The sequence below is a fragment of the Microtus oregoni genome, unplaced genomic scaffold, assembly GCF_018167655.1.
Source record: "Microtus oregoni isolate MIOR12 unplaced genomic scaffold, Mior012 000217F_ref0000251, whole genome shotgun sequence".
NCBI lineage: Eukaryota > Metazoa > Chordata > Mammalia > Rodentia > Cricetidae > Microtus > Microtus oregoni.
In genome coordinates this window covers 112,527-126,324 of record NW_024544885.1, presented here as the reverse complement: position 1 = coordinate 126,324, position 13,798 = coordinate 112,527, and the positions used below count along the sequence as shown (strand labels likewise).

The window sequence follows — 13,798 nt, the reverse complement described above, 5'->3', positions numbered from 1 at the left end:
ATATGCCCAAGAGTGGTATTACTGGGTCCTGAGGTAGGTTGATTCCCAATTTTCTGAGAAACCATCATACTGATTTCCAAAATGGTTATATAAGTTTGCATTCCCACCAGCAGTGGAGGTGTGTTCCTCTTACTCCACATCCTCTCCAGCATAAGCTATCATTGGTGTTTTTTATCTTAGCCATTCTGACTGGTGTAAGATGGTATCTCAGAGCTGTTTTGATTTGCAAAAAAAAGCTAAAATTATACAATGGAAAAAAAAGCATCTTCAGCAAATGGTGCTGGCATAACTGGATGTCAACATGTAGAAGAATGAAAATAGATCCTTATCTATCCCCATGTACAAAACTCAAGTCCAGACTGATTAAGGACCTCAATACAAACCCCACCACACTGAACCCGATAGAAGAGAAAGTGGGAAGTAGCCTTCAATGCATGGGCACAGGAGACCACTTCCTAAATATAACACTAGTAGCACAGACACTGAGAGCAACAATAAATAAATCAGACCTCCTGAAACTGAGAAGTTTCTGTAAAGCAAAGGACACAGTAAGACAAAAAGGCAGCCTACTGAATGGGGAAAGATCTTCACCACATCGGACAGAGGACTGATTTGCAAAATATATAAAGAACTCAAGAAATTGGACATCAAAATTCCAAATAACCCAATTGAAAAATGGGGTACAGAACTAGACAGAGAATATTCAACAGAAAAATCTCAAATGGCTGAAAGACACTTAATGAAATGTTTTCTCAATATTTTAACTAAGCAAATGACAGTGTTCCACATGTAAAAAGTGAGGTACAAAGCAATCCACTCTAGTTTTATAGCAGATAAGTACATGCAGATTTATGGAAGGCGGGAAACTGTGTATGTCAGTGTCTTCAGGTCTTCTCTGACAGAGGAATGGAGGGTCCTCTAGTTTCTAAATGTTCTAACTATTATCTAATCCAGCTTAATTTATTTAGTAGATTATTCATTATTTCTCATTGTATATTTCTAAATGGATTTGAAACAGTATTCTTGGCCTACACCAAGGATTATGGATTGGCTATAAAGAAACAAAGAAAATATTTTATGCTTTTCTAGATGAGAGAGACAGTTATGTAGAATTTATTCCATTTTTTTCTTCCTACCTGGAAGGAAAATTGCAGTTGCTTTGGCGTGTACCATTCTGTAGTATATCATAGCATTTCTTGTTGCTAGCAAGAAGGAAAGTAAATTATCTACTATTCAAAATGTGATCCTGTAACCCATAGATAGAGTTACTTAGCTGATTTCAACTTCCCACTGCATGGCAAGACATGAGCCCATTGTTTCTTCTGTGAGCTTTTCCTAAGTTGTTGTTCCTCATTATTTTTAGCTTTAGGTTTTGTGTCCATTTCAGCAATTACAGCAACTTTTTCTCATATTGGGTTGGGTCACATCTTGAGCACTCTAAGGAAAAGTAACACTTTAAATAGGGATGGTCCTCAGGATTCCTACCTTCTTCTCTGTTCATAGAGGAGGAAAGGTCAGATTCCCTCCTGATGTTTACTATGGACCTTTCCTGACCACTCCATTGTAATGTAAAAATAGGGTTTTTTTTTTCCATTTCACTTCATGCTCTTAATTCTAAAGATTCAGATGTTATCATACACGTCTTGTGATTCTGTAGCCAACGTTGGCCTCAAACTCAGGGCAGTCCCCTGTCTCAGCCTCCCAAGTACTGGTGTTACAGTTATATGCCACCAAGTTTGGTTTAGTCATTGGTTCTTATCTAAAGTCTTGGGTAAGTCAAAACAAGAAAAAAGCAAAACACCGAGGTATAAATCCTCAGACTGATTAGTTTCCGTATAGCCTAACTCTTGCAGTACTGTCTGCCTAACAGTGGACCGTTCACCGGGGAGTGCTTTCGTGTGATGAAGTTGTCAGTTTTCAACAGTAAAGATTTGCTGGAGATTCTCTGACTGATAATAAAATGTCAACGATGTAAGTGCTAAATTAATTACTTATCCTTCATATACCAATTTTATAATCCATGTTTTAGCAAGTGGTTTTGTATTATGTTTTAAACCATGGATAGAATTTTTGGAACAGTCATTGTCTTTTGGCTTCTTCTCCCATCTCCCCCCTCCCCTCCTCTGCCAAGAAAACCTCTGCAATGGTGTTTTTTTTTTCTTACTTTATTATAGCATACTGCAGTACTTTATATATGAACTCATTTTAATGTGAAAACATGTTATGTACAAGTGCAGAGAAACTACACAGATAGCTTACCGCCCCCAAAAAAGAAGGCCATAGTACCAAAGTTCACTGCGTTATTTGATAAACTTGAAAATATTTTCTCTGTAGAAAATAATAAACATAATGACATTTCCTAGTAAGCCCATTTAAACCAAATACAGCTGAATTGTACCATGTATTGTTTTCGATTCAGGATTCCAGAAGAAACCTTACCTTCATTTATTCAAAGAGCCATGTTTTACTTACCTGCTATAAATGAAATTCCTATTAGCCTTCCTCCTTACTGTTCCACTTATGGCAGATTATTCTTTCTATAGATAATCCAAGACCACAAGGAGTTTTAACCATTACTTCTCAAAGTGCAGCCAGCATGCCTTTCATCTGCTTGCTGTGCCATGAATTTCAAATTACTAAAATGCTCATTGCCACCAAAGCATATTATTTATAATTTCAAATTGTGACTTTAAGTGATGATTTTTTAAGTTGCAATTTTAAACAATGCTTTGTGGTTTTTAAGTAGTAGAGCATACTTTCAGAAGGTCTCAGGTTTGGGAGCTGCTGTGGACAGACTGTCCTATAAACAGTGCAATGTTCAGGAGCTTTGCTTCCTGTGCACAGAACCAACCACTCACATAAGGCGGCATTCTGGTGACACTTTTCAAGAAAGAATTTAGTTTAAAATATTTTTAATAATTCTGTGAAGATATAAACTTTGAGTTTTAGAAGTTTTGTTTCAGACAATATAGGATTTTATTTGCTTTTAAAAATATTAATTTGTATATTGGTGTGCCTGTGTGCCTATGGAGGTCATAACAGAGTGCCAGAACCCTGGAACCAGAGTTACAGGTAGTTATGAGCTACCATTTGGGTGCCGGAAACTGACGCTGGGTCCTCTGGAAGAGCACACAGTGGTCTTAAGTCCTGAGTCAACCGTCCAGTCCCTGGGTTTAGTCTTAAATATTCAGAATAGTTTTAGGGGGAAAAGAAAATAGTTCAAAGCAAGCAGAGTTACTGTTATTTGCTTAAAAATGTTTATCACTTACCCCCAAAGCTGCCAGACACACATTTCCGTTGCATTGCAAGGAACAGTGCCATCTCAAGAAATCGTCATCTGTGCTCATGGAATGTTTACATTTAGAAAAAATAGTCTCAAACAAAATCACACTCACCTATTTTTGAGTTTTTTCAATCCTATGTTGTTTCTAGTGTTAGTGTATTTAGATTTAGAAGAAAGATGCTACTGTCATACAAATATTCTAATTTGAACTACAGTAATTTAAACTTTTTTGTGCTCTGAAATAAAAACAAAACTTGTTTTGGAAATTTATAGAAGTAAAACTACATGGTAGCTTATATTGCTTATCTCCTGAATTATAGAGAATATGTGTGTGAATATATGTACATTAAAGTACATATATGTAACATGTACATGCTGCAATATTTTCCTCTGTATATTTTGATATTTACATAACTTACCTGGAGGACTTTAGCAGAGTATAGTTTTGTGGAATAGGAGACCTCCATCCTGTAATTATTACCATATTATACATATTCTACATTACTCTACCATAGTTACCCAAAAGTGCATACAGATTTTATGTTACTCTGCTGTAGTTAGCCAAACATTTGTTTTTGATATGTGCTAAAAGTGAAATGGCAGCCAACCTGAAATCAAAATAGCAAATTCAGATATTCCCTCCTACTGGTATATTCCATGTAGTGTGTCTGGGACTGGTGTTCTTTAAAACATCCCTCTGTCTTAGCTGCCACACCCTTAAATGTCAACAGCAACAGCGTCTCTCAGATTGCTTATGAGGATCACAGAATCTATGTACCAAGTATCATCACAAAACTTCTAAATAAATGGTACCTGTTACCTTTGAGTTGAGTTTGATAAATAAATTATGGTACTTTAATGACCCTTGAACCAAATAATAACAATTTTTTGTTTTCTCAATCTGTTCAGCATCAGTTAACAAGTTAACATACCCATATTGTTTTTCTAATAGTAGATATGTCTTCCCCTCATAGACCTGACAGTGATTAGACATTCCTCTCCAGCTCAGGCTCCTTTCACTTAAATTAACCAGTTAGTATTTCTGTTCTAGCTTAGAAAAGACTTCCCTGTAACTGCTCATATCCAATTTGATATGTTAGTTTATTCTGAAAGACTCCAGGGCCCAATACATGAGTCCAACATATAGTGTACATCAGAGCTTCTCTGAGAGCAAGTATGGTGTTGTGTGCATAAGACATGTCTGCTTTCTGCTGCTTCGATGTGTGGTCTCCATGATTACAGTAATTCACCATGATAGGGATCTAAGGAAATGTCAACAGCCTAGATGTTTTTGGACCTTTAAGTTACAAATATACTTTTATAAATAATTTGTACTCTATTCACAGATAAGGGAGGATGAATTAGAACTGAATTTTCATGTTTACCTCAGGGGTATCTTATTGCTGCCCACATAATTGTAAAAACTTTATCAGCCTCAAAGCTACTGTCCTCCGAATTCTTACTAGGCAGTTGGGTTCAAATCCAGGTGGTATTTTATGATTCAACTTTGCTAAACAAATAGCTCAATTTATTTATTCTTAGTCTGTAAATTAAACAGTACTATTTATGTAAGTTCCTAATTATGGATGTTGGCATATGGGATTCAAATCTGTAATTTTCAATATGGTTATTGCTGTGACAGGGGAATTTTGTTTAGGTTTGTTTATAACATACTGAAAATCTTTTCAGCCTATAAGTAGAATTTTCATCCATTCTAAAGGCTATCTATTTATTTCTTGATCTAGTAGTGGGAATTCTAGTAAATGTGCCTCTCCCTATTTATCAAATATATATTATTATTATATTAATACTGTAAATACGACAGGACGAAGGGAGGGATCAAAAGAGGCTCATTTGCTAGCAGATTTGGACCACAGACACTACTACCTCATGCTAGCAGGAGAATTAAGCTTTAGCCTCTGATGAGTAGAGTGGGTATGGTCTTAAATGAAGTCGAAGCTTGTTCTGAGGGATGCTTTCTTTCCTTTGTGCTACATGTAGACATATTATTCCATCCTTTTTGTTCTTAGAAATACCTTGAAGATTTTAGGAGCTAACTGTGTAGGCATTTGTTTGTAGAATAGAATATTTAAAAATTTAACATGGTTGTAAGACAACTCTTTGCCTTTTTTAAAAAAAAATCAAATTAGGATTAGAAGTGAATACAGGAATTTTCTGCTTGGACTCTGTGTTACTGAGACGGGAAGTAGAAAGTGTTGTTCCTCAATCTCAAGGTCACAGTTTTGTCGCCTCGTCACAGTACTGATTCACAAGGTTAACTTGGTGTAGGAAACACCATACAAGTGTGTAGGAGAGCAGGAAGACATGTAAATTTAATGTGTTTAAATCTGTAATGTTGACAATAGTGTCCATGCCATAGATTATATATGTTATTCTACTTAGTCCTCTTCATAAAGAATCCTGTGCAGTACTTAGCTGCAGGGTTATACCTTATACCTGTATTGGGTATAAATATATAAACACCTATCATTTTAGGTGCTTCAAATTCTTTCCCAGATGGGAGAGGATATTTTATTTAGCATATTTATATTTATATCTTTATTAAAGCCAGGTACAAGAGGCTCATTGTATGAAGAGGCACAAGACATGGGGTCTGTGCCTCTTCAAAGGAGTTATCTAGTAGAAAGAACATACACATAAACATCAAAAAGTACCAAGGCCACCTGTGTAAAAATCTTAATGGGAATGTTTGAGTTCCAAGATCTTGTGGTTCAGAAACGCCACCGTAGATGCTTCAGGATGGGGACGGGTCTTATCAAAGACTCCCATGAGAAACTTGGTCTGCACTAGGCATTTTGTCAATATTTATAAAACACAGGTTCTCTGAAATGACACACCAAATGGTTTGTGTTTGTAGAAAGGCATATGATTGGAAAAAATAAAGAGGCCAGACTGTGAGCCATATTGTGCTTATACTGTACAAATTGGAGAAGCCCCCTAGACTTTTTAATTAGGACAGGAGTGGATGTTTTGCCAGTGTAAAGATTGGTTGGAATGGAAAGAGAAAAGGCGAAGAATAGGACAACTTAGGACAAATCACGGCAGTGGTTAAAGAGGCATAAGGTGGTTGTTATAGAGAGGACAGGAAAGAGAAAGTTGGCATAGTATATAAGAATAAAAAGCAAAGCCTAGACTATGAGACTGCATCTCCAAAACAGCAGCAACAAGTAATAGGTAGGATATAAGAAATGACTAAAGTTTGCAAAATCTCTGCATTAATATGTGGGCTACTAAGCATAACAAAAAACTCAGATCTCTAGGAATCAAATAAGAAAGCAGAATGTGGTGGAATACACCTATATCCTCATCACTGAGAAGGAAGCTAGGGTAGCATTGCAAGTTCATGCAAAGTGTTAGCTGCAAGATGATCTTATTGGTATGATTTCACAGACATGTACTTTTATATTTCAAGTAGAAATACAAACACTTCAAAGATGTGAAGGTATATATTCGAAGCTAGCAATAACTTACTATTGTCTCCATCATATTCTTGCCTTCTGTGAAGATGACATGTTCAAAAATCTGTATGAAACCATTTACAGTTCAGATCCTAGAAAACCATTATCCTGTGTGTTCCTAATAGTGAGGAAACATCAAACAGAAAGAAAAGAAAATTTTTACATTCTAGAAATAACCATGTAATGAAAACTTCCCTTTCCAATCTTCTTCCTGACCAATCTTGGTCTTGATGTACTATTTAAAACATCATTGTTCTTCCTTAAAACTCACATTCCTTACTGCAAACTAAGCTAACAGAACTGAGAACACAACCCAAGAAAGAAAGTGTGTGGAGTTTACAAGATTTGTACTATTTTCTCCTCTATGCAAGATGACACAGGTGTTAAACGCTAAATTACTCAAGGACTCAGAATTGACTGTTCATGAAGAAGAAATACATTGTTTTTCTGTGAAGTAGATCAGACTTTGACCATTTATTCTCAAATAAACATACGGGACCCCAAAAGTCATTTACAGATCGAAGTGTATCCTTTACTACTCAGAAACACTTGAGAAATGTGTCCTGCTTGTTTGGTGTGTATTAGCTGAGACCTAGCTAAGACCATGCCTGAGAACTGACACGACAAACCCTTGTGTCAAAGTCAGAGAGGATCTTTCCACGTTCGCCCTTCCTCACTGACAATGCTTGTGGCCTATAATTGTATACAGGTTTGCTACTCTGTCTTCTGACTTGCTTAAGTGGGTGTAAATGGTGAACAGTTTGGAGATAGGGTTGTCATTTCATGTTTTTATATAAAAATGGACAACATCCAAACAAGCTCATTTGATAAATGAACATAATATATCACAGATGATTTCATTCCATGTTAACCTTAGCTTAAACTGAAAGATTAGAAGTGAAATTGGATCTCATTCTACTTTTAATCATGGATACAAATCATTTGGTTTTCAGAATCCTCACCAAATAACTTTCTGATCCATGCAGACAGTGAGAAATTAAGTATTTTCAAAAGAAACATTGATTTCCCCCCCTACCTTGTCAAAACCTTACAGAAAGCTTTTATATATACCTAAAGTGGAAGCCTTCTTCCATAAATGCAAAACAAAGAATAAATAACCAGGTTTTCTTGTCTTGCTAAAATAAGATAAAATGTGTCCTACTGAAATCATAGAACAGAAGTGTGGTGAAAATCTTCCCCCGGAGTATTTTATATTTGGTTTGAGAGCTATTCCATAGCATATTAGTAAACAATCAGTAATCTTTTAGCTAAAGCAAAGATAAACGAAGAGTCAGAAACTACAGTCTCCTGGTGTGTACAGCTGAGTCTTCACATTTTTCCTAATGAACAAAGATAAGAAAAGTACAGGTGACTTTAATGTGTAAAATCCACCTTGCACTGCTAGCCCTAGAGGAAAAAATTAAATTACCTACTTAAGCTAATTCTGTCGTTGACAACCAGGCCTGCATAGTCTCTGGCTTCAACTCCATTTTGAACCACTGTTTGGACTTGTCTGAACTAAGAGACTACAGAGGCTACCTCAATAAAGCAATCATTCCTTTAAAAATTTTTACTAATTTTTTGAAAATTTCATATATGACTACTGTATTTATAAATTTTCCTCATTCCTCCATCCCACCATGTCTGCCCTCTGCCCCTCTCAAATTCATGGCCTGTTTTTCTTCAGTTAATATTGAGGTGTGTGTGCTTGCGTGTACTTGGACACACTCAAGCACACATATGGAAAAGTATAAACTGAGTACATTACTGTCACTCAGATGTATAAATTTTAGGGCTGACTACTTGATACTAGCTGATTGGAGGGCCCATCGCTGAGAAAGACTGACTCTTTCAGCAGTCAGAGCCTGTGACTTTTCGTCTAGGGCTTGGATCCTGTGAGATACTCTCCTTCCTCATCAGCATGTCAACTGCCATTGTCATTGTTCGGGTCTTAAATTTAGGAAACCATATCTTTGAGACTCTTCTGTCCCTATGAAAGACACTGTCGCATAGTAGATACTGTGTCCTCTGGAAGTTACAGTCTTCCTCTTCCCTCTCCCAGGATACTGTGAGTCTTAGCTGTAGGGATTGTGTTCTGGATTCACCAATCAAGAATGAGCACCACACACTTTAAAAATGTTTCTGGCTCTTGTTAGATTTTATTTATTTATCCATACCAATTTATGTGCTATAAGCTTTTGGCAAAGCTGCTTCCACCTCAGCACTGCTGACGTCTGAAGCTAGGCAAGTCTGTTATTGGGGGCTGTCTTTTGCGCTGGAGGGTATTTTTCACATCTTGGGCCTTTATCTCTTACAAAAGTAGCTTTCCCCCATTTGTGAAAAATAAATGTCTTCAGCCATTGCCAGCTGTCCCCTAGGAACAAAACTGTCCCCTTATTGAGAAGTGCCTTGTGGCGTTTGAACAACACTGAAAAGCTGAAAAAAACGCACCTACTCCATTAGTACTTGTTAAAAATTAAACCAGCGCGGCAGCTGTGCTCCCAAGATTTTCCCATGGTAGTTAACGCTTTTTTTTGAGGTGGATATCTCGCACTGCATTGAAAAATTATTGATTAAATTAACTTGAAGGCTAAGCCAACCATAACACTTGAGTTTGTAAGTTTAACATTCTTTTTTTTTTTTTTTTTTTTTTTTTTTTTTTTTTTTTTATTTTTCGAGACAGGGTTTCTCCGTAGCTTTTGGTTCCTGTCCTGAACTAGCTCTTGTAGACCAGGCTGGCCTCGAACTCACAGAGATCCGCCTGCCTCTGCCTCCCGAGTGCTGGGATTAAAGGCGTGCGCCACCACCGCCCGGCGGTAAGTTTAACATTCTTATGCTTTAGAGAAAGCCTCAAGTTTAGTATATAATACCATTTCCTTTTGCTCAGTTCATTAATATCCCATTTCAAAACAGAACAATTGAGAATTTAAAGACACTAAATCATTACCAAACTATTGTATTATCTCCAATGTTCTCCATGAAAGCACTTCTCACAGTGCATTCTAAGGACCCATGGAAGCCCCAAGACCTCTCAGAATGATGATACCTGCACTGATGAGCTTAACATGTTAATCATTGTACTCACCACCACCTCATAGTTAAAAGAGGTCAAGTCCACTGAACATCCTTGAGAAAGCAAAGAAATGGTTAATTCTGTATATATCAACGCATGTATGTTTTTAATATGTGACAAAATAGAGATATAAATACTTATGTAGGTGGACTTTTTTGCCTCACCAGCCACTCCCCAAATAACCACACAGAGACTTAACTATTGATTATAAATGTTTGGCCAATATCTTAATCCTGTTTTTTAGCTAGCTGTTATAACGTAAATCAACCCATTTCTAGTAATCTGTGTGCTGCCCCAAGGCTCGTTTACCTCACCTGTGAACTTCTCATATTGCTGCTTCTATGTCTGGCTCAAGGCTCTCAGACTCCACCCTTCTTTCCTAGCATCCTCCTAGTCTGTCTCTCCCACCCAGTCTCTTCCTGCCCACCAATAGGACAGCCAGCTTTTATTAACTGATGAGAGCAATACTTATTTAGAGTATACAAAGATTGTTCCACGGTATACTGTGCTATTAGCATTTGATAGTATCCATAAGAAAAAGCATGTGAAATATACAGTTACTACAGTATAACTATACTTTCTGCGATACCTTTTTATTAGAAGATTTCAGTTATTTTCCTTGGGGATCTAGCATTTTGTTGAGCCCCTTGCCCTTTTGACAATATCATAGCAAATAACACTTGTAGCTGTGTTCTTCTGTTTCTTATAAAGAGTTCCCTTCTGTGTGATAAAAGCTAATTTTTCCCTACACTGATGTCTATGGTATGCAGCTTTCCACGTACCAAGTTCTTATCTGATGTACTTCAGATGATTCCCCGAAGCCTGACTTGGGTTCTAGATTCTTCACTCATTTAGTTTTAACTGTTTCCCATCTATAAATCATATTTGAGTAGTCTAAACATGTTTTCATGTATTCTAATTTTTGTGTGATAATTTGGAGACTACTGTTCTAGATTTTAGACTTATTTTCCTTAAGAAAATAATGAACACGTATGCTTTAATTCTTTGCTGCAAGGATGAACTACACACTAGACTTCTAAAGTGTTATTTTGGTTTCAAAATATAGCTTAAAGATGAGAAAACTAAAACTCAGAGTAGTCAACACTTTCCAAAAGCTACGCAGGTAGTCAGGTGGGACTGCTGAGATCTGAAACAAGTCAGTGTCCTCTGTGAGTACCAATGTGCCACTGTGTGCATGACCTCACCTGGAGATGCTGGCATCTTAGCACAATGTTATTCAGAGGTTAAATGAGGGTCTCCTCATGGCAGTGAGCCATAATGTACTACAAAATATTGTTTAAAATTCAGATATATACATATATTTTATACATATGTGAATACCATATGTAAAACTAGTAAAGGAAACTTTATAGACTTGACCTTAAAAATCTTTAAACAATGTGCTCATTTTCCATAAACTAAATATACAAGCAACTTGCTGCTTCCTAAAAATAGATGTCAGTTGAGAAGAGATTGACCGAGCAGGAATAGGAGCATCTTCAGAACAGAGGCTAGGGAGTTTTGCTCCCCTAGCAAATTACTACACTCTGTCATCCCAGGACCTTCCTACTTCAGTGTAGAACTCTGGCCCAAAGCAGGTGCTTTACCTTACGTCTGCAGTCACCAGAGGGTGTGGCCAAGCACATCAGTCATCTCAGGAGATGCTCTCCTATTAGGCTCTCAGTATGCAGTCGGTTCACTTGCCCAAATCTAGCAAGGAATCAATACCTTGTGATATGGAGCAAACAGAAAGTCTGTTGACAGTGCTCAAAGAACAATGTGAAACCTAGAGCCATTCCCAGAACTAAATGGTGGGTATGCTGCCCTATTGATTAAGCCACTAGATAAACAGACACTTGGCAAAATGTAGGGAACTTCATTTGAGGATTAAATTTAAGGTGAACCTTGGGCTTAATGACTGACTTACTAGAATTATAACACATTTTTGTTTGTTTGGTTGTTCCTTGAAATGGGGTCTCGTAGGGTTTCCCAGAACTGGCAGGTCGCACACTGGTCTCAGGTTTGTAGCAGTCTTTCCATTCCATCCTCCTGAGTATCAGGATTAGAGGGACAAGTAACAACTCCCAGCTACAGTTACCACCTTTTAGTTTTTATTCCTAAGTAAATTTAGCAACAGAAAGACATTCCTTGTTGTTTCTAATAGATCAAAGTAAGGACACTGCTTCAGCTGTCAATGCACTTGAAATGCAGCGCTGTCCTGGGCTGGAATGAAAGCGTGGAGGATGGGGACAATCGACACCCACTCCAGTTTACTCCTATGTACCACCTTTTGGGGAACAGAGTGAGCACAGTGCAGAAAGAGAGAGTGTGTCTATGTTTGTCAACTGTCTTATGTAAGTGATAAACAACATACTTTAACATAAAGTGTTCTTCCACACCCAACAACTTGACACTATTCGTGTTTTTGAAAGCCTGTTTGAGAGTACTTAAGAAGATAAGGAATAGGCAGTGTCATTTGAAGCAGGAGCCTAGAAATTCTTTTTAGCTACATACATACATACATACACACACACATACACACACACAAACATACATAAATAGTTTTAGTTTCAGAGTCAGCATGTGTGATAGGAGTTCCTTAGGATAGTTCAGTATTGAAAACCATCATTATCAATATGAAATATAATAGTTAATCTCCTGTCTTCATTGCTTCGGGTAAAAGATAAGCATCCATTGTTCTTACTGAAATTTTAAGAACTTATACTAATAAGTGCTACACTGTACACAGTCTGTGGTGGTAAGAAGTTGGCACAGTGGCAGGGGAGGCCTGGTCAGAGGGTCAGGCTCGCTCGTGCTCGGCACTGTTTGCCTTGGGGCATTCTGTTGTGTGAGAGCAGGATGGTCATTCTCGGGGTTGAAAACTAGAGTTTTTCCAATATGTACAGTAATGTTTCTGGAATAATCTTTTCCTAGTCATAAGAAACTATTGTTTCAGCTCGGATCAATTTATTAGCTGGTGTATAATATTTTCTATATTAGAGAATGCTAATGATTCTTAATTAATGTAAGATCATAAAATTAAGAGGAAAAAAGACTGATGTTCTAGGCAATTAATGGGATAGAATTCTGGGGTGTGGTAGAAATATTCTTTCTTGATTTTAATGGTAATTACAGGTCTAATCCATTTTTTAAAAAAAATCTTGCTAATTGCACACTTAGAAAATAATGCATATTATTACATTTAAATAGTAATTATATTCTAAGTGAACTACAACATTAGCTATTTCACTTCATATTTTATTTTTATTTTATTACTGTTGTATGTTTTTGTTATACATGCATGCAAATATGCAGATGTGTAGAGACCAGAGCAGTTCATAGGGTATGTATCATCTGTCACTTGCCACCTTTCTGACTTGAGACAGAGTCTCTCATTGACTGGGAACCTTACTGTTTCATTTAGGCTGGCTGTCTGGGGAGCCCTTCATAGCCACCTGTTTCTGTACCCCAATGCTGGATTATAGGCATGCACAGTTATGCCCTGCTTTGTATGAAGGTGGTAGGGATTTGAACTCAGGTTCTCATGTCTGCTGGACAAGTGATCTTAACCACTTAGCAGTCTTGCCAGTTCCTGCATTTCATATTTTATGTAGAAAAATAATATGTGTTTAAATATATTTAGATAGGGCATTCTGATGCCTGTTAGTACTTAAAAGACAATTCATTGGGAACTTACTAACGTGGAATAAAAAGGTAAAAGAAATATATGCTGCTATTCCTTTCATAGTGGTGGCAGTCATGACACTGTTTCTCCTCTTCCTTTAGCCCTGGAATGCGACCAGATGTGAGCTCTCCTCCATCTAGCTCCTCAACAGCAGCGGGACCACCTCCCAAGCTCTGCCTGGTGTGTTCTGATGAAGCTTCGGGATGCCATTACGGCGTGTTGACATGTGGGAGCTGTAAAGTCTTCTTCAAAAGAGCAGTGGAAGGTAGTGTGTGTTT

The 13,798-nt window shown here is 37.3% G+C and overlaps 1 protein-coding gene across 7 annotated transcripts in view; it reads left to right on the top strand.

The window, feature by feature from the left end:
- The window catches only part of LOC121445589 (glucocorticoid receptor), a 122,738-nt gene that overhangs the window by 86,683 nt on the left and 22,257 nt on the right, over positions 1 to 13,798 (top strand). For 6 of the 7 annotated variants that reach the window (XM_041647735.1, XM_041647731.1, XM_041647733.1 and 3 more), the window contains exon 3: positions 13,622 to 13,788. In XM_041647735.1, the coding sequence (XP_041503669.1) occupies positions 13,622 to 13,788 (167 nt within the window). The remainder of the gene's footprint in view (positions 1 to 13,621; positions 13,789 to 13,798) is intronic. The other variant, XM_041647736.1, reaches the window with a different exon arrangement.